This window comes from Phascolarctos cinereus, unplaced genomic scaffold, assembly GCF_003287225.1.
Source record: "Phascolarctos cinereus isolate Bilbo 61053 unplaced genomic scaffold, phaCin_HiC Scaffold_726;HRSCAF=1367, whole genome shotgun sequence".
Taxonomy (NCBI): domain Eukaryota; kingdom Metazoa; phylum Chordata; class Mammalia; order Diprotodontia; family Phascolarctidae; genus Phascolarctos; species Phascolarctos cinereus.
This window is the reverse complement of record NW_027556098.1, coordinates 350,031,360-350,059,078: the sequence shown is the minus strand read 5'-3', so window position 1 is coordinate 350,059,078 and position 27,719 is coordinate 350,031,360. Positions and strand designations below refer to the sequence as shown.

The 27,719-nt window shown below is 36.5% G+C and overlaps 1 protein-coding gene and 1 pseudogene across 1 annotated transcript; both read left to right on the top strand.

The window, feature by feature from the left end:
• The first annotated feature begins 2,169 nt into the window (after positions 1-2,169).
• Positions 2,170-3,120, top strand: LOC110195126 (olfactory receptor 51F2-like). Its single transcript, XM_020967762.1, has one exon. It carries the CDS (start codon positions 2,170-2,172, stop codon positions 3,118-3,120), a length of 951 nt encoding a protein of 316 aa, XP_020823421.1.
• Positions 3,121-26,010: 22,890 nt separating this feature from the next.
• On the top strand, positions 26,011-27,104 carry LOC110195202 (olfactory receptor 51F1-like; annotated as a pseudogene).
• Positions 27,105-27,719: the final 615 nt, after the last annotated feature.

Genomic DNA, 27,719 nt, shown 5'->3' with positions numbered 1-27,719 from the left:
CAGCAAGCATTTATAAGCATTTACTGTGTACCAGGCATTGTGCTAAATATTGGACTTACAAAGAAGGGCAAAAGTCAATCCCTGAAAATGAGCTCATAATCTAATTGGATAGACAACAGAAAAACAACAACATACAAACAAAATATAGGCAGAATAAATTCTTGATTATCAAAAGAAAAAAAAGTATTAGGATCAAGACCTAGTATGTGAGATGTTATTTGGAACCTGAGAAACATTATCAAATGTCTTGCTAAAATTCAAGTATATTGTTTAGTTCATCAATCTCAATTTGAATATTTACTACCTGTATGACCTTGGTTAATTCAATTAACTTCTATGGGCTTTAGTTTTCCCATTTGTAAAAATAAGGGATTTAACTAGAACAAGGATTCTTAGCATTTATGTGTGTCACAAACCCACTGGCAGCATGGTGAATTCTTTAAACACATTCTCAAAACACTATTTAAAAATGCTCTTTAAAATACGCTTTGTACATAGGATTACAAAAGAAACATATTATGTAGTAAAAAAGAGGCAGCTTCCCCATACAAGTTTGTGGACAACTTGAAATGTGGTCCCCAGGTTAAAAGCCCCTCAACTAGATCGTCTCTGAGATCTCTTGGAGTTCTTAATCTATTATCCTGTAATGTACTCCTACTTTAAACTTAGCATAAGACTGTTGTCAATATCTATGACAGACAATTGTCCATCCTCTGGGAATTTCAAGGGATTTAGAGCTCATGAGCCAGGCCATCCCACTGATGATCATCTATAATTTTTAGAAAGTTTTTCCTCAAATTTAACAGAAACTTCCATTCCTGTAACTTCCAGTCGATCATTCTAAGTACTCTCTAAAACCACAGAAACTAGATCTACATCTTCTTTGAGATAGCCTTCAGTTCCATGAAAATTTTGATTGGATCCTTCCTCAGTATTCTTTTGACCTGGGTAATCTCAGCTAGTTCTGCAACTCATTTGAAAATGAGATTTTTGACATAGTCACTTTCCTATGTTAGAACATTTAAAGTAAAGTGTGGACAACAAGCTAATAAGGATGTTGTAATATTGCTCAATGAAGTAGAAAGGGAACTGAACTCTGTTACCTCCCAGGTTTTTCTACCTCCAAAAAGTAGTTCTATGAATATTAATGATTCATCTATTATGCTTCAGTCCTTCAGGATAGTGGAGCATTAAGCAGAGGCCAACATAAACCAGTCATCTATCAAAACACTTTCAAAATGCATGTTACTGAGATGATTTCTTTCTTCTCTCCCCAAACTTTCCAGAAAAGCTTGACTGAGAGTTCAAGAATAGGTTTTGGTATCAACCTCTCTGTGCCTGGGCACATGTGCTTGTTTCTGAACTGATTCTTTAGAATATTCCAAGTATGTCCAGGGAAGTCTTATATTTAAATTTACATTTATACAAGAAACAGCACTAATCATTATTTTTCCCTTCTCTTTGAATAAGCAGCTTACTTATAAAAATTCTTGTAAATTACATATCTCCTCACACATTTATTCATAGAGTAAGGCTTTGTTGCCAGGCATGATGCTATACACTTGTAATCACAGCTACCAGAGGAACTGGGACTGGTCAATTTCTTGAGGTTGGAGTTTTGAATTGCAGTGGGTTTAGCCATTTGGGTATCCTCTTTAGGTCTGACCTGGGACCTCAGTGAAGGGTCTACCAGGTTTCCCAAAAAGGGGTAAATTGACTCAGATCAAGTTGGAGTAGGTCAGTTTTCCTGTATTTCAAGTGGGAATGAGCTAGAGAGAACCAGGATTTACAAAAAAAAAAAAACAAGGGCAAAAATGACATTATTCTACATAGAAATTCTGGTAAGCATCTTATACAAGCAAAAATTAAAAAAATGAAGGGATCTACAGTGATTGGTCTTCTATAGGGTCTGTTGCTGATAAAGTAGAAAATAGAATAGGCGTGCCTGGTGAGTATAAAAATATAATAAGGATCCTCAGGTTATAAGGTACAAAATCCTTTTTAAAATCACCTAAATAATAAAAAATTCAGTGAATACACACATCTAGAAAGGAAAATCCTTTGGGTGAAGTTGAGCTGTGTGCATAAATAATAACTTGGTTTTTTTAGGGTATAAAATTGTATTATTTACTTCATTACTCATTTCATTATTTCTCTCCTCAGCTCACCATGTCAGCTTTCAATAACACAACTTCCCAGCCACTGATTTTTTTGCTAACTGGAATTCCCTGCCTTGGAGAATCCCAAATCTGGATCTCCATTCCTATCTGCCTCTTATATGCCATTGCCCTCTCTGGAAACAGCATGATTCTGTTTGTAGTGATCCGTGAACATAGTCTGCATGAACCCATGTATTATTTCCTCTCCATGCTCTCAGCCACTGACCTGGGTTTGACTATTTGCACTCTTTCTACCACACTGGGAGTTTTCTGGTTCAATAACAGAGAGATAAACCTTGATGCTTGCATCATCCAAATGTTTTTCCTCCATGGACTGACATTCATGGAGTCTGGTGTGCTCCTAGCCATGGCCTTTGACCGCTTTGTGGCAATCTGTGCCCCACTTCACTATGCCACTATTCTAACCAACACCAAGATTGCTCAAATTGGTATGGCCATAGTTGTAAGAGATGTTGCAATCATGACTCCAGTGGTTCTGCTTCTCAAAAGGCTGTCATTTTGTCAGTCAAAGGTTCTTTCTCACTCCTATTGCTACCATGTGGATGTGATTCAACTATCATGCAATGACAACAGGGTTAATAGCATCATGGGGCTTTTTGCCCTTTTTTCAACAACAGGCATTGACTGCCCTTGTATTCTCATATCCTATGTCATGATCATCCGTTCAGTGCTCAATATTGCGTCTCCTGAGGAGCGACAGAAGGCTTTTAATACATGTGTCTCTCATATTACTGCAGTTGCTATTTTCTATATTCCCCTTGTCAGTTTGTCTCTTGTGCACAGATATGGTCGGAGGGCACCCCCTTTCATCCATACCATGATGGCCAATGTCTTCCTCCTTATCCCACCTGTTCTTAATCCCATTATCTACAATGTGAAAACCAAACAGATACGCAGGGCAATTATTAAGCATTTTATTAGAAAGGATGACCTGATGTGAATGCACAATTATAAAAAGTGTTCTCTTCCTCAAAGAGGTTAAAAGAAAGAGAAAAATGACTCATACGTACAAAAAATTTTACAGGTTATTTGTCACAAAATTCTAAAATAATGAAGTTGGAGAAACTAGGACCCCACCCAATTAAAGTGGGGGAATTACAGGTTTGCTTATAGTAAAGAATGAGTTTTATATGATAGATTATTTTATTAATGTGAAAATTATGATATTATACCTGTTAATATATAGTCTGTATTGCAGTTACAACTCTAAATTAACTCAGTAACAATATCCCTTAGATTCAAAGATTTCTGTCTTGCTTTAAGAGTGAATAGGCAATGCAGATTGGAGACTTAATATAGTCACAATTTTTCTAGGGTTTTGAGTCAAATAGCATGTAGTTATGGTATATGTAAAGCCCTGGAATGTAAATATTGTTAAATTATAACTGAAGGACAAAAAGGATGTCCTTATATGTTCTTATTCTTAACTGTTATTGAAACATGAAAAAAAATAGTATAACAACACAATGTTAAGCTATGATTGGTGAAATTTTGCTATTTGTAGTAAAATCTCATGGGAATATAACTTGGTATTATTCTAAGTTTTAATTTCAGTTATGGCTGTCTGAATTGTCATTAAGTCAGTAGTCTACCATTCAAGGGAAATGTCATGTACTGCCCAAAGGGAGTGCAGTCTGAGAACTGCTACAATGGATATCTCTCCCTGGAAAAAGTTGAGGGATGGCCTTGGCATAGGCCAAGGTAAAATCCTCTTGATTAATTTTCCACATTATGCTATTTTCTTGATGAACAGAAAAAATTTCCCACCTGGTTAGTTCTGACCCTGACTTTGATACCTTATCCATAATGTGGAACTTTGCTCTGATTGGTTGTTAACTATGACTCTTGCCTTGACTCAAAGGGAACTAAAGTTCCTTTTCCCCTATTATAGCTTGTGTCACATCAATCTATGCCTTCAAATAAACAGTTTTGCTATTGTCATAACCATATTCCTCTTTTTTCCTTTCATAACAAATTTCTATAATCAGGTTAGATAACCAGCAGAAGTTTGTTATTGCAATGCCAAACCTATGAGTTGATAGAATAATACTGAAACATCTGAATTGCTATAAGAGGAGATAATATATAATTATATTATTATTTTAATCTTGAGTTCTCAATTCTATATCTGAAGCTACTAAATGAATAATTTGTTGGGCTTGCCATCCACTTGCTAATAGTTATATATTCATTTAAAATATTTAGTCCTTGAACTGTCTTATGATATGGGGGATAATATCCTTAAAAGGGGGAATAATACAAAGGTGTAAAAGCTTTCTAATTAAATGGAGTAGTAAATTTTGAGAAACACAGGATCATACTAATTTCACCAATATTTAGAATAAATAAATAAATAAATATAATGTTCATATGTGTGTGTGCATGTGTATATATACATACATACATACATACGAATGTAGATACATAGGTACACACATATCTCTATTTATCTATCTCTATTTAGTTTCTCAAAGTTCCTAATGGGATATACAGGCCTTGAACATGTTTTAGTAGTAAGTTCTCAAAACCGAATTAATGATTTTACACACAAAATTGCACTGATAATTGTAATATAAGTGAAATTATTTTTCCTATTTTGAAGTATATGTCTGATAAGTTTAAGAGACAGAATGGCTCATTTTCCAAGTCAGGCCCTCTTTAATTCTTTTTAAGATTCTTCCTTCAGCCAGCTGAATATCAGGTACAGGGTTTAGGTCAAGCTAGAAATAAATAGCAAGTGGCATGTAAAAACCAAAATTCTTTGAAGTTTCAGGTGAATTATAGCTTCCTAATTTGATATTCTTCTTATAGTTCTTTTGTTTGTAGGATCAAAACCATAAGGCTTGAGCAGATTTTTTTTAACCATATGAACTAGCTATTGGAAAATCAAATTTTGGAGGTGGTACTAAGTTTTATTGAAAGTTTTACTAGAATTACCTAGGACTTAGAAACTAACAATTAGGTCTACTGGAAGAAGCCTTGAGAATGAGATCTATTCAGACTGTTCAAGGAAAGGTGATTTCGAAGGACTAGATGAGTACATGGGAATCTGTAACTCAAAATGAAATGTATTGATTAAATGGACATTGGGAGTGAGTTACTAATTTGCAAGGAGGCTCAATGTTACTTAACATTGATGATTGTTATTGTATTGTATTGTATTGCTTCAGCTTTTTGTTTTATCACATTTATGTTTGCTAAGATTTTTGGTCACCTTGGTGACATATAAATCTTTCCTCTCAAATTATTTAGGGTGGGCTCTCTAAGTGGTTTGATCTGTGGAATGCCTTGCTTTGTCTATAATCTGTTTATCAAAGTTTGTCTCTTCAGAGGATATATGAAATTATGACAAAGATTTCATTTTTCTTTCTTTATTGAAGATGAGATTGGTGTTTTTTTTGGAAGGGGGAGAGCTAATGATAATTTTGCTCATCTAAAAATAAAGGAATAAAAAGAAAGAAAAGCAGATCTCTGACCATTTAAAAAATGCATAGAAGAGAATAGAAGAAAGTTCTTTAGGAAACACAATCAAAACAGCTGTTAAAGTAACATGTTGAATTTCTTATACATTTTTATTTTTTTAAAAAGCTCTATACAATAAAGATTCATGGTTTCACAATATAGTCTTATTTCCATGATCTACTTTTATGGGGAAATTCTAAAAATACTTCATTAAATACAGAATATTATACACACATTTATGCATGTGTATATATATTAAATGGCCCGTGAAGATTAAGACTCTCAATAGTATGGTGCATTCTCCTCTGAGGGGGGAGGACATCTATCTAACAATTCATGCCTTAGGAAGGTATAGCATTATTAAACATGAAATGCAATGTAGTACAGTGGAAAGAACATTGAGTCAGGGAAACAGGAATGATCAATTTTTAATTTCAATCTCAGATTTTCCCTGTTCTTTTCCATTTAAGGAAAGGAATGGAGGTCAGAGGTCAGGTTATTCTTATATCATCTACTCTCTTTGCCTCCTGTGATGCCCCTCCACTGATGTTGGAGGTAGAATGAGTGTGTATGAAGGGAGGAGAGATGATAACATTTCAGTGTCAGAATTTTACAATTTTCAGGAACCTTATAGTGTCTACAATCTAACGCAATCTATACTCAAGTTGGAATCCTCTTATAACCTTTCTCAAACTGATTCCTGTTCAGGTACTGTTGGGTATCATTAGTTGTGGTTTTGTTGAAAGAGCACGGGATTTGTAGTTGGGGGCCAAAGAGTTTAACCCCACCTCGGCTACTTTTGGCCTGTTGGACTTTGGTCAAGTCCTTTACATTCTTCATATTTCAGTTTCCTTTTCTGTCAAGGGAAATGGTGAATCTGAATTTTTTCTTAGCTTCCCTTAAACACTAAATACTATGATTCTGTTGAATTTTCATTTCTAGGTTTTCTAGTTGTGGGTAAAGAATGGAGCACTGGGACACATTTGTTCTGCAACAATTCCTTATGTCGAACAATGTGTAGGAGGGACAAAAACTTTAGTTAAGATTTGGTCCCTGCCTTTATATGTGTCATATAATATAGTATGAGGACACACACAAATTCATCCAACAAGCAGTTTTCAAAACTCTAAATATATACTGTGGCATAAGGCATAACAATTTTGCTGCCAGCCACATTTGCTTGTGGAAGGCAAGAGTATTTAATGAAAGTTTAGATGTTTAGAGTAAACCTTTGAAGCCTCTCTTCCTACTCAGGGGAATGCAAGAAAGAGAGAGAGAGAGACAGAAGAGACAGAGAGAGACAGAGAGACAGAGACAGAGAGAGATTGCTTCAATACAGCATCAACATTAAATACATTAATTTTATTGGTCCAGGGATTTCTCTTTGTCTTTCCTCATGTTGTGATCCACTCATTTATTGCAAACACACTTTTATAATGCATTAAAAATCAGTAGGTCTTTATCTAGAGACAAGGCTCATTATAAAAGTACAGAGGACAAATAAGAATTATTTTAAAAGGGCAGAAAAATCTTGAGAGTAGTGGTACCAGTTCATCATGCAGTAGTGAGACAAGGGTGAGAAGGGGAAAGTAGAATGGATATATATTCACTGAGTCAAAGTGTAACAGCAAATTCTGTCAAGATAAATAATTCATTTTTTATGACTCACCATTTCTTTCAAAATAGTGAAGAGAATAATCATACGCTGACTGGGAAAAAAAACAAACAAACAGTGGTTTAGGGCTTAAACAAGTTCATTTGTCCTGAAGAGTCCTTTTTGAAGGCTTGAGACTAGCAGCTTTAGCCTGAGCATCTTTGGGTTTGGACTCAGCAGGCTTAGCAGCCTTGGAATCACTGGGCTTTGTGGCCTTAGAGTCAGACTTGGTTGCTTTGGGATTGGACTTGGCTGCCTTGGAATTGGACTTGGCGACCTTGGCATCAGATTTGCTGGTCTTCGGGCCAGATTTGGTAGCCTTGGGATCAGACTTACTGACCTTAGTGGCAGACTTGGCAGACTTGGGGTCAGTGGGCTTGGCAGCCTTGGGTCAGTGGTTCTGGCAACCTTACAGTCAGGCTTCATGATCCTGGGGCCTCAACATTTGATGCCAAATCTGGAGCCTGGATGTTTGGTGGTCATCTTCTGGCCAGCATGTTGGGCACTGGCCTTGGGGATCTTGGGCCTAAGGAGCTTGGCCTTGGAGGCATTGGTGATCAGGGACTTGATGGCCTCTGCTCTGGTCTTGATGGCTTTGGTGTTGTTGGCCTGCATCTTCTTCAGCCCCTTCTTGTTGTGTTTCTTGGCAAAGTGTATATTTCTCAGAAACTTGGGGTCAACACCTTTCAGAGACTCGTATCTTGGTGACCTAGGTTTCTTGATGCCATTTCTGTGCTATTTTAATGATTGGTTATGGGTGGTATGGTTCTTAGACTTATCCATCTTTACACTGCAGCCTGCACTAACAGGCACTCCACTGACCAGAAGAGGCCAAAGCAAGAGAGAGAAAAAATCAAGATAAATGATTCTTTAATTAGGTGAGGAAATCCGACCAGGCTTCAGTGCTCATGATTGTATTAATTTGGGGGTAACATTGACATGCTTTTGTAATAACCTGGCCATTGGTCTGGAAAACACCTGCACCATTGGAATTCCTGTCTTGAGTGGCTTCCATCTTTTATAATCCTTTTATGCCTCCTTCCAGCTAGAAAATAGCTATATTGTCCAATAGGATTCTTTTTTATAAAAGGATACATACCTTACAGCAGCCCCAATTAGCTTTTTTTTTTTTTGGCTCTTATTTTCCTCTCACCTTCTACACCTATTCCATTTACATGGCAAGATTCAAAAGAATTAGGCAAGCTAATGAGACCATGGTGCCTCAGACCTAGACCATACTTAGTGATTTATTAGCAGGAAGTTATTCTGTTACAGCATGGCACAATAAAAAACATCTTGACCTTGAAGTTGAGAGAACCTGAGGTTAACTTCCAGGTCTTCTATTCACTACCTGTGTGCCTTTTGAATAAATCACTTAACTTTGTAATGCCTATGAATCTTATTTTCCTCTTCTGGAATACAAAGATTGGAATATATGACCCCATGTTCTGTTTTATCTGTAAATCTATGCAACTATTTCCTTACGGGTAGCTTCATCTCCACTCTCCACATCCCTCATTTTCCTTTGATCTTTCAGACCATTCACAGATATGATCGTACTTACTTACAGATCTAATATTGTCATTTCCCTTTATAAATATCTTCAGTGGCTTCCTAGTGGTTGCTATGGTCTAACTCTCCTGCTTGTGAATACTCCTGCAAGACGCCAGGACTGGCATTTGTTTCAGAATGTACTGACTCTCAGTTTACAATAATGTAATTACAGTTACAATAATTATGCCTTTAAGAAAAATAATAGGGGACAGCTAGGTGTCACAGTGGATAGAGCACTGGCCCTGAAGTCAAGAGGACCTGCGTTCAAATCTGGCCTCAGACCAAACACTTGACACTTACTAGCTGTGTGACCCGGGCAAGTCACTTAACCCCAATTGCCTAAAAAAATAATAAAAGGATATATGAATAAAAATATATGGTGAAAAATTGAAGCGAATATTTGGAGCACTCAAATGATCTCTCCTTGCCCATCTATTTTTCCCAAAGAGTTTTTCCCTGAATCGCATTCCCTAACTAGATGGTGCAGTGACTAAGAGCATTAGAATCTATTTTTTTCTCCTTATCTCATTAAATTCTCATTTTACCTTTGTTCTTCCTCATTTTAGGTCTATGTACAATAATCAGGTCTTAGCAGGAATTATAGCAAGGCTGGCCGAAGTCTACTATAGTCTGCTATTCAAGATTTTTTCTAGTTTTACATCCTACTTTCTCAGACTTACCTTGTTACTCCCTTCCACGTACACTCTATGGTCCAGCAAAATCAGACTGCTTTCCCTCCCAAATAAACTCTGCATTAAGGTGCAACAATATGTACTTCTTCTATGGTAACTTTCCTTGGACCTCGTATAACTCTGTTTCACACCTCTCAAAAGAAAGTATTTATTAATATCCTTCCATATATGAGACATTGTGATAGGTGCCAAAGATACAAAGGTAGACAAAAAAATCTATCCTCAATAAGAATATGTTTAATCAATCAATAAAAAAAGCACTTACCTACTATGTGCCAGGCACTAGGTTATAAAGTTAACTTAGGGCTGCTAGGTCATACTAGGTTACTGGGGATACAAAAACAAATAAAAATTCTTGCTCTCAATAATGCAATCAATAAAAAAACATTTATTAATCACCTATTATGTGCCTGGCATTAAGCTAAATATTATGGATACAAAGTCAAAGGCAGTAGGTGGCATGGTGGATAAGGCTCTGCACTTGGAGTCAAGGAATCTGAGTTTACATCCTGCCTCAAACACTTACTGGCTGTGTGACCTTGGACAAATCACTTAACTTCCCTCAATCTCTCTTTCCTCACCTATTAAAAATGGGTATTATAATAATAGTACCTATTTCCCAAGGTAGTTAGGAGGATCAAATGAGATAATATTTGTAAAATGTTTCATTAACCTTAAAACATAACATAAATTGTAGCTAGTATCAGCATCCTTCTTCTCAAGGAACTGATATTCTTGTTTGTTTGTTTGTTTGTTTGTTTTTGGTGAGTTGATCTGGGTTGTGACTTGCCCAAGGTCACACAGCTGGTAGGTGTTAAGTATCTGAGGCTGGATTTGAAGTCAGGTCCTCCTGACTCCAAGGCTTGAGCACCTAGCTGCCCCTAGGAACTTAAATTCTAAATGGGAGTGACACCAAGTCCACACACACACACAAACACACACACACACACATATACACACACACATACACACACACATATATGCACATATATATGTACATACATATATATATGTGTGTATATATATGTACATACATATATGTGTGTGTATGTATAATTAAAAGTAGCAATGGAATACACACAAGATAGTTAAATGAATGATATAAGAATACATAATGATTATAATACATAGATGTATATTCTTTTTATGTTATAATTACTGTCCACAACTCCCTCAAAATTGAACTCTACTCCCTGAGGCAAAAATGCAGAGCCCATGTCTGAGTGTACTTATAATGTTCTGTTCCAGGGATATTCATTTGCACCCACACATACTTCTCTGTTTTAGGGAAACTTGATTTGTGCCTACCACCACCTCAAACAATATTGAGCACTCTTACTTCTCAGTTGAATCAATGAAAAAGAGGTGAGAATTACATTTGGACAGTTTCCCCATAACAGCTGTTGTAATGTCTGCATTGGGAGCCAAAGACAAACTAGACAAATTGAAGAAAGGCAGCCTGAGAACTCCACAAGTAACCCAACAAAAAACTCCAACATGCCTAGGGGAAACTTCCTGAATGTGCCACAGAGCTGGAAAAAAAGGTTTTGTTGTTTTTTTTTTTCCCCGCCAGTTAGAAGATGTGCATTATCCTTTTGTCTCATAGGCTTTCTGATCTTGAACCCACCTTCCCCTGAAATCTCTAGGCACTGATGGGAGAATATACACAGACTTTTCAGAGGAATGTATTTTTTTAACTTCTTATTATTTCACTTTAGGAAACATCCCTAACTAAATGCTAATTAAGTCTGGTTGACCAAGTGATATCAACTGATAGATGTCTGAATTGAGACATATATGAATAAACATTGAAAAGTAAAGGAAAATCACTCAATGCCTGATAAGGCAGAAAACTATGGATTCAAAAGAGAGCTTGGAAACATGGCAGGATGTTCTTGCTTGGTTCAAGAGAGAAATAAGAATTGTGAAAATAACATTTATGGCCTGAATAAGAGAAATGATTGACAGAATTGAAAAATAATAATCCACAATTTCAAATGTCATGAAAGAAACAAAAAAGATGGGAATGGAAAGACACTGAAGCAAAAGACAATATAAAAGAAGAAAATAAGGAGAAAAAGAAGGAGGAGGAGGAACAGGAGAAGATTAAGAAGGAAGAAGAAGAAGAAGAAGAAGTGGAGGAGGAGGAGGAGGAAGAGAAGGGAGAGGAGGGGGAGGAGAAGGAGAAGGAGGAGAAAGAAGAGGAAGAAGAAGCACTTGAAGATTTTAAATCTGTGTTTTAATCTTAGCTTCAAAAATTACTAGTTGTATGACTAAGGAGAAACTCCTTAACCTCTATAACCTCAATTTCCTTGTCCAGGAAATAGGGATACTACTTACATCATGAGGTAAGTGATTGGGGAGGCTATATAAACATTACAATGCTTTAGAGATGTGAATGCTTATTATGAGCAGAAGTAGTAGTGATAGTGATATTGGTAGTGTTGGTGGCAGTGATAATAGTAGTAATAGTAATAGTTTCAGTATTGGTAATGGTGGTGGGAGTTGCAGTAGTGGTTGTGATACTACTATTAGTAATAGTAGTAGTAATAGTGGAGGTGGTAGTAGTAGTAGCAGTGTTGGTAGTGGTAGTGGTGGTAGTAATAGTAGCAGTAGTAACACTATTGCAAGTAGCACTAATTGTGGTGGTGGTGATGGTGACGGTGGTAGGAGTGGCAGTATTGGCAATGATTGTAGTAGTAGTAGTAGTAGTAGTAGTAGTAGTAGTAGTAGTAGTAGTAGTAGTAGTATGCCGATACCTGCCTCTCACACCCATAAGAATATGACTTGATTTACAATAGATAAAAAGGAACAATAGGCCTTCCTAGGGAGAAAAGAAGTGTTTGGGGAGAGAAAGTAAAGATAAGAAAGTACATCAGGGAAATCACTGAAATGTAGGAAAAAGGTATAGTCCACCCAAGGGATATAAGATGAAGAGAGAAGAAGAGGATGCAGCCTTGAGAGCACAGATCATCTCAATATGCACACACTATAACCAGCATCCTTCTGTAGTCAGATCTCTTTTTCCTGGAGGTGAAGGAGCTTGAGGTAGGGCCCAGCATAGATTTTCTAATAAGACTGATGTAATTTCTATTTTCACCAGGTTTATTAAACTAAGATATTACAGGAGAAATTATTAACCTAAGGTCCTTGAGCTTTTTTAAAATCAATTTTATTTCAATATAATTTGTTCATTTTTAACCCTGTGTATTTTATTTATTCATTTAAAGATGTGATACTAAGAAGGAGCCCATTGGCTTCAACAGATGGCCAAAGGGATCAGTGGCGTGAAAAATTGAGATCTGAATTGGATATATTTTGTAGACTTAATATATGTAGAGCTCATCCCCAATTGATGAATTATCAAATGGTATGAAAAGGCAGTTTTCAGAAGAAGAAATCAAACCAATCAATAACCATAGGAAAAATACTCTCAACTAATAATTTAAAAAATTAGATTAAACAACTCTGAGGTATAACCTTCCACGTATCAGATTAGCTAACATGACAGAAAAAAAATTACAAACTGGAGGAAATGTGAAAAAATAGGTATAATGATGCACTGTTGGTGGAGTTGTGTTGTGAACTGATCTAATCCTTCTGGAGAAAAATGTGGAAATATACCCAAAGGGCTACAAAACACTGCATATCTTTTGACTCAGCAGTACTTCCACTAAGTTCATATTCCAAAGAGATCAAAGAAAAAGGAAAAAGGACACATATGCACAAAAATATTTATAGCAGCTTTTTGTGGTGGCAGAATTGAAAATTGAGAAGATATTGATCAATTGATCCAGTGGCTGAACAAATTATGCTACGTGATTGTGATGAACTACTATTGTGCTATGACAAATGAAGAAGAGATTGGCTTCAGAAAAACCTGGGAAGACTTATATCAACTGATGCAAAGTGAAATGAGTAGAACCAGGAGAACATTGTACACAATAACATTCATCAACTATGAAAGACTTAGCTACTTTGATTACTACAATGATTTATTAAAGACTTACGGAGAAAAATGTTATCCACTACAAGAGGGAAAATTGATGAACTTTAAATGCAGATTGAAGTTTATTTCTTCATTTTCTTTATTTTTCTTTATTTTTTTAAAATATGATTAGTGTAGAAATATGTTTTCCACGATTTCAAATGTTTAGTGGGTATCATACTGTTTCTCTTCTCAATGTGTGTGAAAGGGTCTGGACAGACAGAATTTGGAACTCAGAATTTAAAAAAAGGAACAAATATTTAAAAATGCTGTATGTACAGTTCAGCAACACATTTGGAAATGTCTCATCATTTTCTTGTAAACTAACATTAATTATATGGTACAAATATTGGATTTGTAATTACTAAAAAGGAAAAAAAAAAGCCCAAAATTGATTGATATAAAGCTGGACAAAGATCCTGTACTGCTCAATCAATGATTTGGATTATTGTGCTGTGTATAGACACAAGTACAAGCAGATGGCTAACTCATTTTCTGTACTTGGAGTCATCTATTATGGTACTATGATGTTATGAAAAAAGAATTAGATTTTGGGTCAGAAGAATTGGATTTAAATCCTGGTTCTGATACTCACTGTCTGTCTTAATTTGGACAAATCATTACTTCCTTTCAAATCCTAATTTTCTTTATTTGTAAAAAGAATATGTTTAACTAGAAGACATCTAAGGTTCTTTTCATCTCTAAGTCTATGAACCTATTTCCCTTCTATGTCCTCTATTGTCCAGGATAAAGTTCCTATTTTCTCCAAACATTATCCATACAATTTGATCTCTTCTTTCATTTTGTCAATGACGTTCTTTAAATAATGTATTAGAAAAAAAAATGATGTATTGAAAAATCAGCAGAGTACTCCTTTCTTCCCTCAGATCACTTTCAGAACTTCTTTTTTTTTTAAATCTCTGGTTCACTTACATCTACAAGGAATTCACTAAATTTCAGTGTCACTAAGAGCATAAGCTCTCATCTCCACCCAACCACTTTCCACACTGTTGCTTTTACTGCTGCTAAGGTCTCATCCTCCAAACTGGACTGACCAGAGAAACTAGGCCATTTGACTGTATACTACCTCCTCCTCACCTTGACCTTTTTCTGCCTTGATTTTCCTATATCCTCCTTTTTCTCACAATTCCAATTTTACCTCTTTTCCAAAGAATTGTAATCAAATCACTGTAACTATTGCCTCTACAAAACACATGTTTTTAAGTTGTTCAGCATGGGGTATCATCTTCGTGATGTATTACCCAAACCATAATGTCTTTCCCCAGTCACTATTTCCTATACATGATGTCTTTCCCATTAGAAGATGAGCTTGTTTAGGGTTCAGATAATCTTGCTTTTACGTTTGTATCCTTAGCACTCAGCAGCTTGGCATATAGTGATTAATAAAATACTTTCATCTATGTATTTATTCTTTCATTGATTATTAAGCATTTTATAATAGTTATATGTGTGTAATATTCCCCTTACTAGACTATAAGTTCCATAATGCTTATGACTACCTTATCTAAACACCATTTCTTACTCGGAGGATATCAGTTCCCTGAAAGCCATACATATTTGTGCCCAAAATGAACTGAACTGTATAGTTACTGTCATTATTCTCATCATCATCATAATCTTTGTTATCATCCCAAAATAACATTTATCCATAAAAATTCAGAATAGTATGCCAAATACATGTGAGCATACAAAATACTTATAATCTCCAAGTTACATGAAAGGAAATGCTTCCAAAATACAGAGACCTAGCTAGGGAGATCAAAATAATGTGGAAATAGGATGTGGCATCTATTATCCCTGTTGTCTTATCTATAACTAAAGCCATACAAAGGATGCTTCAGTGAGCCTACATAGTTTGGCTTACCCAGCTTCTTGCTTGCCCATAGCTTCAGTGAGCATACAACTGGGTTGTATTTTCACATTTTTATATGATTTCAAAAAGAAATTATTTTATCCATCTGTGCAATACTCCAAAGAATATTAAACATAAGAGAATAGGAGGATAGTGATTTGTATCAGAATTATTTTTATATTAATCATATAAATGATAATGATGTAGAAGATGATAATGATGATTCATATTTAAATAGTATATTACCGAGACATGTTCAAGATAGAAGTAGGTCCTAGTTTAGCTGGAGAGATGAAACTCACATATATGAAACATAACAATATGAGACAATGCAGTGTATTCAATTGAGAGGTAACATGGAATAGTGGTAACAAATATAAATTTGGAATTGAGAGAAATATGAGTCAAATCTTCTATGTAAAAAGAAGTCAAAAACACCTATACTGTTTTTGTTAACAGAATTTTTGCGAGAAATGTACTGTGTGAACTTTGAAGTGCTATGTAAGTATGGGTTTTTATTAATAAAAGTAAGGAACTAGAGAGGCAGGTGTGAAAGACCTGTTTTGTGTGATCAGAAAGAGGAGAGAGTAATGTGGATTGCATTATGAGAGAAGGCTTCCTCAAAAGACAGATACTTTACAGAATCATAGAATGTCAGAGTCAAAATGGTCTTCATCAGTCATCTAATCATAATTAAAGAGCAATCTTCTTCATGACAGTCCTGGCAAGTATTCATCCACCCTCTTTTTCATCTATCTATCTATCTGTCTATCTATCTATCTATCTATCTATCTATCTATCTATCTATCTATCTAAGTTTTTGATGAGTTGGTCAGGGTTAAGTGCCCAGGGTCACACAGTTAGTAGGTGTCAAGTGTCTGAAGATGGATTTAACTAAGTTCCTTCTGACTCCAAGTCCAGAGCTCTTTCCACTGCATCACCTAGCTTCCCTTATCCACCCTCTTTTTAAAAGATCTTTAATGATGGGAATGTCACCTGTGGCAGGCCATTCCACTTAAATATAACTCTGCTTGGTAAGAAATTTTTTCTATTTATCTTTCTCTAGCAAAACAGAACTTATCTCTCTTTAATTCATCACTTTCCAATTATTGCTCTTCCTTCTGTCTTATGAGGTCACTGCAAAAAAAAAGTCTAATACATCTTTTACAAGAGGGATTTTAAAGTATTCAAGTAAGTCAACTATCATTCACCCCCAATCTCCTCATGCTCTTGTGGGTAAAATTGTTGGTGTTGAAATAAACTGAAACCAGAACCAAAAATGTAGGAACCAATGAGGGTTTATTGATTTTACCACCTAGGGATATGCACCTGCCTAGGCAGGAACTCCTTCAAAGCATGAAAAGACAAGCATTACATAGGTTTTAATTAGGCAGAAGATAAACTGGCTAAGGTGCACCTCTTGGTTGGACAGAGCTTGTTTCTTGGCCTTGGGGACAATATTGGGGGAGTGTAACAGGGTTACTGTTACTACATCAGTTGTTTCTTGCATCCCTGACCTAATAGATAGGATTGTCTGGACACTTGCTATTTCAGCAGTAGGGAAGCTCAAAATCAAGGGCAGAGCCTTCAATACAAATAGAATCAGAGAGAAAACAGAGGAACTATAGACAAAATGGAGTTGCTTCTGTTTTCTTGGCTACTCACACTCTCATTGTGTGGTTCACCAATCCTTGAATAAACTCCAGTGTGTAAATGTTCTCCATGTAAGGTGGTTCCCAGAACTAAACACAATACTTTATGTGAATATCCCCAAAGTTGGATATTCTAGCTTCATCACCTATTCTTAATTTTTGAACACTGTTCATCTACTAATGTAGCTTATGACCATATCAGATTTTTTGCTTATAGAGGCAGCTAGGAGGCCCAGTGACTAAAGTGCTGAATCTGAAGTCAGAAAAAACAGAGATCAGGGGTAGCTAAGTGGTGCAACGGCTAGAGTACTGGCCCTGAAATCAGGAGGAACTGAGTTCAAATTTGGCCTCAGACCAAACACTTGACACTTACTAGCTGTGTGACCCTGAGCAAGTCACTTAACCCCAATTGGAAAAAGATATGAAAAAAGATATAACAGAGATCAAATTCTACCTTAGATGCTGACTAGCTAGAAGTCATTTAATCATTATCTTCCTGAGTTTCCTTACCTGTAAAAGGGAAATAATACCATCTACCCATCAGAATTGTTGTGAGGATAAAATGAGATACTGCTGAAAAAGTGCTTTGTAATCCTTGATGCTATATATTATATCACACTGTTGACTCATATGATACTTGTATATACATAAATCAGGCTTTTAAAAAAAGTAAACAGATGTCTAAATGCACATTCCCTAACCTATACTTTTGTAGATTAAAAAAAAAAAACTCTTAGTGTAAAGCTTCATATTTTCCTACAGTGAATTTCATCTAATTAATTTAATCCTTTTTATAGCCCATGAAAATGTTTTTAGAATTTGATTCTGTTGTTCATGTTAACTATTGCTCTAGCTTTGTGCCTTTTAAAATTCAATAAGTATAGTGTCTATGCCTTTATCCAAATTACCGAAAAAAGTAGGTTAAATGGTACAAAGCGAGAGAGATTTCCTTAAACATTTTCATTGATCCAAAAAAAGACTATTGTATGGATCTTTTTATTCCACCAATTCATGAATTCAGTGTATGATATTGCTATTTAGCTTATATCTGCCAATCCACAAGCATCCCCGAGAAATGTGGTCAAATGTTTTGCAGAAATCTGTGTATACTTTGTGACATAACTTTGATGTATCAGTTTAGTCATTTTTTTTTGTTGAAAAGGATTAATATTTCTGAATCCATGATGGCTTGTAGTGAAAGGTAACATTGAGATAATGGTGGATGTGGAGTCAAGAAGTCCTGCATTCAAATTCTTCCCCAGACACTTAATCCTTCTGTCCCCTGGACAAATCACAATCTCTCTAAAATAAACTTTCCTCTTCTATAATAGCTATCAGACTGGATAATATGACATAAAGTGAAAATGACAAATGTTGAAGGGGATGTTGGGAAAATAAAATACTAATGTACTGTTGATTAAGTTGTATACTGATTCAACCATTCTGGAGAGCAATTTTGAGCTATGCTTAAGGGGGTATAAAACCATGCATACCCTTTCGGTATGTGTATATATATGCATGTGTATATATATACATATATATATGTATATATGTATGTATATGTATATATATTTATCAATATATATATCAGCTCTTTTAGTAGTGACAAAAAGATGGAAATTGAGGGGATAACCATTGATTGGAGAATGACTGAACAAGTTATTGTATATGATTGTGATGGAATATTATTGTACTTTAAGAAATTATGAGCAGGATGCTCTCAGAAAAACCTGGAAAGATTACATGAACCAATGCAAAGTGAAATGAGCAGAACCAGGAGGTACAGTTTATATAATAACAGCAATACACATGATGATCTATTATTAGTAACTCAGCTATCCTCAGCAATACAGTAATCCAAGACGAATCTGTAGTACTTATGATGAAAGGTGTTGTCCATCTCCAGAGAAAGAGTTGGTAGAGCCTGAATGCAGATTAAAGAAACTTTTTTTTTACTTTCTATATTTTTCTGGGGGTTTTTTGTCTCTGTTTTCTTTCACAGAATGGCTCATATGGAAATGTGTTTTTCATGACTACATATGTATAACCTATGTCAAATTGCTTGCCTTCTTAAAGATGGGGGTAGAATGGCCGGGAGAGAATTTGGAGCTACAAATTTGAAAAACAAAAAAAAATTGTTAAAATTGTTTTTACATGTTACTGGGGAAAATAAAACATGAAATAAGAAAAAGTGAAGAAAAGAAAGAGCAAAGAACATTGGGTATGGATTAGTTTTGTTTGACTTTGCTTACTTGTTATAAGAATTGTGTCCTTTTTTTTTTTTTAGTTGGAAAGGATCTGAAGGGAGAAGGGGAGGTAATGATGAGATTGCTCCCAAGAAGGAGAAAAGAAAGAAAACAGGGTCATTGAATCACAGGGTCATCTCCAGTCATCCTGATCTATATCTTGCCACTGAATCCAGATGGCTCTGGAGGAGAAAGTGAAGCTGATGACTTTGCATAGCCCTCCCTCACTGAAATCCAATTCACTTGTATGTCACGGTATCACCTCCATGATGTCATGGTCCTTTTCAAGAACTAAGAACAACAACAAAAGCAGCAACAACAGTGCAGGAGAGAAATGAAAGAAATTCAGAGGAGGAAATGAACAAAAATGATAAGTAATGCTGAAATAGATCTCTCCATCTATCTATCTATCTATCTATCTATCTATTATCTATCTATCTATCTAAGTAGGATATATTAAAGATGCACCTTTCCTCGTAAAAATCTTTTTCTTCTTCTACTTTTTATATGGAAATATTATCTTTTTTTTGTATTAGTTAAATTAAGAATAAAAAAAATGGAGAAATTGGACTAAATTTTCCAGGGCCTTTTCATGCCTAAATCTAGGATCTTATGTACTTCTATTGTCCATGATTTTTCAGACCTCATGAATAGTGACTTAGTAGTCTCATCAACCTGTTCTTTCAGTAACATGGGAAGTAGTTTTTCATTACTCTCTACTTATCTTTAGTGTTAATTTGCCATGAATTATTTTCTGACCTTTTCAGAAAAATATGATTTTCCTTTAGAAAGAAATGAATTAAGTGATTCAGCTTTCTCTTTACTTTCCATTGTTACTGTCCACATAATACCTTTGTAATTCTATAATCAAGAGGGGGAAGAGATACAATTAGAAGAAAAAAAGCAATGGGATTAGATAGTAGCTAAAAGAATTAAAGTCCAATGTGAAATTTAAAAGTGTAAAGGGTGATGACTGAGGAAAATTGTGTAGGCACGATTCACCCTGACTTTTTATTTGGTATTTCTGAAAATCTGATGCTCTGATCATTGTCTCAAATCGTGATGGTGAGGAAGGGCCTGAAGGGAGGCAGAAAGAAAAAAAAAATAGATCTTCCAATTTTCCCTCTTTGGTGTCATGATGTCTCTTCCTTTTCCTTTGAAATTTCCTCAAGAGTTTTGTGAGGCTCCTTGCTGGTTCTCTATAAAGTGTCTCCCTGGGAGAGTTGCTCTAGCCCTTGTTTTTGCCGTGTAAAGTAAGCACAAGGTATATAAAGGCAGCTACACAGCAAGAGGTGTTTGGAGAGAGAGTCATTCAGCAAGAGGTGTTTGGAGAGAGAATCATCACCACTAACAAATAGATTAACAGAGAAGAGAGGTAGGTAAGGCAAGGGGCCTGTCCCCTCATTCTGGGGTGGTGGGGGAGAGAAGGTGAAGAACGGCACCAGCCAATTCAATAATAAAAAAAAGGAGTTCTAGACATCATACCAAATGACCCTCAATAATCCCAAAATAGTTCCAAATTTGATACAGAGCTTCCTCTTTCCTTTTGCTTTGCTCAGTCTTATCTAGGGCAGAATGGATAAAGTTTATACCATGACCATGAATTTTATTTTAGGCATTGTGGAAAGCAGGGTTAGAGGTGAAACATGTCTCCCAAATGATACATCAGGGGTGCTTGGTGGTGCCCGGCGCTCTATCAATTCTAAATATTCCTGATCTACCAATGCCAGTAGGTATTAGAACCAGAAAAAAGCAGTGACAGAACAGCTCTTCACCTAGGAACAATGAAAGTTTTCTGTCTTATCATTTCCTCACCTTCCCCACCTACCTGTTTACTCATGCCTGAAATTCCTTCTGTTAAGGATACAACCTGTTCTGCAATGAGAGAGATAATATCAACTCTAAATATCAATTGGTAAATTAACACATTGATTTAAATCATTTATAGACGTAAATAATAAAATCAAAGTTCCATGCGGTGGGAAAGGATTTCATAAATCATCTAATTCAAATTCCCTTTCCTTACTTAAACTTGTCCAGTAACCAAAACAAATAAACAAACAAAATGTCAACTAACTACCTAAAAAGGAAACATTCTATTCTTGAATAGCTCTGGTTAAAAGAAAATTCTTTATATCACAGACATAAAAAAGGACCTCTATCATGGGACTATGTAAAATATAACTTCTCCCTCTCTCTCATGTCAGACTTTCAGATATTTGAAAATAGAAATCACTAAATCAACAAAAGGCTTTATCCTACAAAGGAAAAAAAAAGACTGGATTTTAAGTCTGAGGAGCTGGTTGTGAATCCTCATTCTTCTATTTACTACCTGTATAATGTTGGACAAATCAATGAACCTTTTGGCCTCAGTTTCCTCATCTGTACAATGAGAGAGGTGGAGAAGACTTTCTGAATACCTTTCCAGCTCTAAATCTATGATCCTTTGAGACTATGGCTATGGGAGTAGCAAGACCTCTGATCGATATAACATAGATGTAGAGCTGGGAGATTCATAAGAAAACATGGACTCATAGAATCATAGATTTAGAGAGGAAAGGAAATGTAAAGGCCATTTAGTCAATGGGAAGAGTCAATAGTCAATAAACATTTATTTAACACCTACTATGTGCCAGACACTGTGCTAAGTGTTGGGGACACAAATATGAAAAAGAGAAAGATAGTCTTTAACCTCAAGGAACTTCCAATGCAATGGGAGAAGACAACACACAAAAGGAAACTGAAGAAGAGGGCAGAAGGTGAGAGGGAGAGCTACCATAGTCACTGATCCCCAGCGGGTTGTGAGCTGTGAGAATCACTCAGAAAAAGCATAGACTAGTAGTCCATCTGCCAGAAGGAAGACAATTCAAGGTTGAGGAGATAGCATGAATGAATATGCAAACCTACGAAAGTCATGTGAGAGGGTTGTTAGTAGATTAGCTGATGTGAAGGGAGAGGAGTGTGTGAAGGAAAGGAATGTGATGGACAAAGATATGGGCATAACAAGGTGGTTGAAGAAAACTGAAGCTAAGCCAAATAAAGAGGAATTGAGAGAGTGAGATAAGATGTTATAAGAAGTGGGAGCAGCTGTTTGCTGGACAGCCTTTATCAAACCTCTAAGGAGTTTGGCCTTTCCTTCTCAGAATCCAAAACTGGCCAATATATCTGAAATCAGTTGTGGTCAAGATTTTTCTGAAGAGAAAGAGCATAAAAAAAGAACAATGAATTAGCCTATTTCATGAGTGATGATATACAAGCATCTGAGTTACTTGAGTTGAAAACGTGGAGTTACCAGATGCTCTGTGGGTAGAAAATCGGAACTGTCCCCTACAACAGTAATGCAAGGTTAGGGAGGGCTTAGTGATGGCAGAATTCTACATGATATCTAGCAATTTGTATAAAACGCAAAAGCTTCCTTGTTTTCTCATTTGGAAATTCCTTATAACAACAGAAGTATAGGTCCAGTCCCTATTCCCATTCTTGTCTCAATTTTTCACTATTCATTCAGATATTTAATGCTATTATGTGGCTTAAAGGAAAGAACTCTGAACTGAAAGACAGGAGATGATGACTCTGACCTTTACTTTGACCCAGATATCCCCTGTGGCTTTGAAGTACAAGTGTACATACTTGACTTATTTTTTTTTAACCTTACTATCTCCTACCTGACACATAATCTAAAGTCTTGCTCCAGAAGTGTAGCATTCCACCTGCTCAGATATATCACAAGACGGGTAATGAACAACAAAAGGCAATAGAGTTCTCCATGTGAGAAGTACTATGGGACCCAGATAAGTGACGCAATGAATCAATAAATATGCATCTATGAAGAGCCCACTATGTGTCTGGTGCTATGATTGGTGCTGGGGATTGAAAGAAAGAAAAAGGGACCAGCTATTTTCTAAAGGAGCTTATATTCTAACAGGAGAGAGAATGTGTACATGTGCAAGTATATGGTGAACAATTACAAAATATATGTTGTTGTTGAGTCATGTGCAACTATTTGTGACTCCATTTTTTCTTTGTTTTTGTTTTTGTTTTGTTTTGTTTTGTTTTTCAGCTAAGGTCCTAGAATGGTTTCTCATTTCCTTCTCCATCTAGTTTTCCAGATGAGGAAACAGAGGTAAACAGGGTTAAGTGACTTGCCCAGGGTCACACAGCTAGTAAGTGCCTGAGGCCATATTTGAACTCAAGGAGATGAGTATTCCTGATTCCAAGCTCAGTGCTCTATCCACTGAATCACCTAGCTGCCCCAATAAATATAAATATAAAGTAGCTAAATAAAAGACAGGCATGCCATCAGCAGTTGCAAGGGGTCAGAAAATGCTTTGGGTAGGAAATGTTGTTTGAACTGAGTCATGAAGGAAGAGAGAGAGGGTGACTCTATGCGGCACATGTGAAGCAGAGCAGTCCTGACTTAGAGGACAGCCAGCATTAAGGCATAGAGATGGAAAATGTAGTGCTTTGTGGAAAGATCAGAGATGCCAATCTGGCTGGACTTAATAGTGCAGGAAGTCATTCAGTCAGTAAACATTTCCTAAACATCTACTGTGCTTCAGGGGCATAGCGCTTAGTGCTGAAAGGAAGGCATAAAAAAATCCCTGTCCTCTGGGAACCCATCATCTAGTAATTTATATGAGCCTGGAAAGACAACTTGAGGTCATATCGTAAAAGATTTTTTTAAGGTTTTTGGTTTTATTTATGCTCTATTGAAAATCCCATATAACATTCATGGATAAACAATCATCCCTAGTGCCTTTTATTCCTTTTTGCCAGCACCAGTATGTGCCATTGCTGTATCCATAACTTTCTTCATTCTTTTCTAGTGCACCTTTCCCTGCTTTCTTGTTGTCTTTTTCTTTTCATACCTTGTAAGTCTTACCTTTGATTCATTTTTCTTTGGAAAGTCAAAGGAATCATAAATTATGCTAAAGTCTGTTGTTTTGCCACCATCAAAATGAGTTCTGAATGAACTCATAAAAATCATAGTGTGATCATCACATGGTGGAAGTTGGCTCTTCAAGTAAAGGAGAGGAAGTAAAAATCTTTGAAAGACAAACAAGGGAGTTAATATTTTATCCTACGAAAAACAGGAATATCAGCAGGCTAACATGGTCAGATCTACCCTTAAGGAAAATCACATTGGCAGATGTGTGGAGCATGGATTGGAGCAGAAAGAGATAAGAGTCAAAAATAACAGAAAAGCTAGATAATTTCTCTGAACCTGGCTCCCAGTATATAAAGCTTAACTGAAGAGTTCAAAGGACCTTAATGATTCAGACAAAAATGCCACTGGCATGAAGTAGGTGCATAATCAATAATGATTAATTAAAGAATTCTATTCAAAAAGATTTTATTGAGGAATAAATGATTATATTATATTCCAGGTGCAAAGTATAGTGCTTGTAAGAAAAGGATATCAACAACAAAAATTAACATTAATAAACTTCTCTTTAAAGTTTGCAAAGTGCTTTAAAAATTTCTTCTCATTTTATTCTGAAAACATTCCTGGGAGTTGGGTCCTGTTATGACACTCATTTTCAGATGAGGAAACTAAGGCCAGATAGGTAAAGTGAGTTGTTTATGAACTTGCCATGGCCATGAAGCTACTCAATGTCTAAGGTTGAATTTAAGGCCAGATCTTGTTCACTCCAGATTCATCATTCTATCCATGGCCCCACTTAGATGTCTAGCTATAATGTCTAACCTTTATATAGTTTGAAATCCACTTCATAATTATCTCACTTGATCACTTGCTGTTTAGTTTTTCCAGTTGTGGCTGACTCTTTGTGCCCCAATTTTGGGTTTTCTTGGAAAATTTACTGGAGCTGTTCGCCCTTTCCTTCTCCAGTTCATTTCACAGATAAGGAACTAATTAGCTGTGTGATCCTGGGCAAGTCATTTAACCCAGTTTAAGTGACTTGACTTGCCCAGGGTCACACAGCTAGTAAGAATCTGAGGCCAGATTTGAACTTCCTGACTTCTGGTCTGGCACTCTACCCTCTGCACCACCTAGCTGCACCCATTTGATCATAGTAATCACTTAATAGATGTTAATTACCTGATTGCTTTTTGACAAGAAACGAGCACTGTCACGATTAGGATACAAAGGGGGAAAAGACAACAGTAACTTCAAGGACTGCACATTCTACTCATGGAAAACAATATAGAGATTGGTAAATACAAAATATATAATAAGTAAATACTTGGAACGGCAAGGGATAGTACTAACCATTAGTTAGATCTAGGAGATACCTAGTAGGAATGAGTACCCCATCTATACTTTGAAGATGGTATGGATTCTATGTAACAGGAGTAAGGAGAAAGAATGTTGCAGCTATGGAGTCCAGTCTGTATGAAGGTTTACAGATGAAAGATAAAATACAGTGTATAAGGAATGGCAAAAGGGATCATGGATTTAAAGCTGAAGATACTTTGGAGACCATCAAGTTCAACTTCTTCTTTACAGATGTCAAAACTAAGGCCTGGAGAGGTGTAGTTGTAGTGGCTTACTTAGTGTCACACAGCAAGTAGAGGTTTGAGTAGGATTTGAAGTTGTTTTCCTGACTGTAAAGCTGGAACCCACTGCCTCCCCCACACACACAGGCACACTCTGTTACCTGGATGCCTAGATCATTTTGGCAGGAATGTCAAATGTATGAGGAAAAGTGAAATCATTCTGGAAACTATGCTAGACAAAGATTGTGGGAAAGCTTTAAATTATATTTTATCCTGGACAACAACAGACAGCCACTGAAACTTTTTGAAGATAGAAATGAATTCACATAAATTTGAAGGGAAATTATTGCTGTTTATCCTTACAGCATTCTGACTACAAATGTGGAGTCTTCAGGTCATCATGCCATCTTGGAGTAACATCACTTCGCCTACCTTCCTCTTCACAGGTGTTCCAGGACTTGAAGTCTTTCACATGTGGGTCTCTATCCCTTACTGTTGTCTCTGTGCCATGGCCATCTTAGGGAGTGCTATGATCATGTATGTGTGATCACTGAGCAGAGCCTCCACGAGCCCATGTACTACTTTCTCTCCTTGCTGTCAGCCACCGATCTGGGCATCACAGTTTCTTCCTTGCCCACCACAATTGGGGTCCTTTGGTTCAATGCCAGGAAGATCAGCCTTAATGGCTGCATTGTACAGCTGTTCTTCCTCCACGGCTTCACCCTCATGGAGTCTTCTGTGCTTCTGCCCATGGCTTTTGACTGCTTCATTGCCATACGCAAACCCCTCAGATATGCCACCATTTTAACCAACTCCAGAACTGCTAAAGCTGGGCTAGGGATTTTTGTGAGGATGTTAATCAATCTGATGCCTCTCCTCCTGCTCCTCAAGAGACTGTCATTCTGTGGTACCAATATTCTCTCACACTCCTACTTTTATCACCCAGATGTGATTAAACAGTCCTGTACAAGCACCAAGATCAACAGCATTGTTGGCCTCCTTGCCCTCATTATGACCTCAGGCATACACATTCCATGCATCATCCTCTCCTATGTGCTGATTATCAAATCCATTCTCAGCATCGCATCTCCTGATGAGCGGCACAAGGCCTTCAGTATCTCTGTCTCACACATAGGTGCAGTTGCTATCTTTTATATCCCTTGGATCATTCTGGCTCTTGTGCACAGGTTTGGCCACAATTCCCCTCCATATATTCATGTGCTGTTGTCAAATCTGCACTTCTACTTTCCTCCTGTCCTTAATCCAATCATCTACAGTGTGAAAACCAAGCAGATCTACAGGGTCATTAGCAAGGTTTTGCAAACCAATGGATCAAGGCTGTAACCATAGTGGAGGTACAGAGGTGGGGTGCCCAGTGTGGAGGTGTGAACTCTTCATCTACCTATAGTCAGAGGGAGTTTGGTATAGAAGAAAGAGAGTCAGAGGTCCCAGATTCAAATTCTGGATGTGTCATGTATTATCTATGAGGTTTTAAATGGATCACTTTATTTGTCTGGGCCTCAGTTTCTTTAGCTCTAAAATGAAGAAAGTAGACTAGATAACCTCTAAGGTCCCTTCTCCTTCTAAATATATGATCTGACAATTTGCACTGTGGAATCTCCAGGACCCTTCAGTTGTTTTTCCACCTGCCATGATCCCTAAATTGTATTCTACACTTATTTTCTATCTTCATGTTCCTGCTTGTTTGCTGAGCTGTCAAAATCTTACTGTTACCCAGAAGTCTCACTCCTCCCTATTAGTACTATATTTAATTCTCTTTTTATCATATCCAAATACTAAACAGTTAGTCCCTATTGATTGAATGGGAAGGGCTACAAGTGATTTTCCTACACCTTAACTGAAAATCATCATCCCACTGCTTCTGACTCTCCAAACAAGCAGCTTTTGGTACAATGGCAGAACTGGATGCCATATTCCAAGTCATCTCATCCTCATGCC

Excerpts from the sequence above, each read along its gene's own strand:
- LOC110195126 (XM_020967762.1), top strand. The coding sequence starts at position 2,170 with ATGTCAGCTTTCAATAACACAACTTCCCAGCCACTGATTTTTTTGCTA.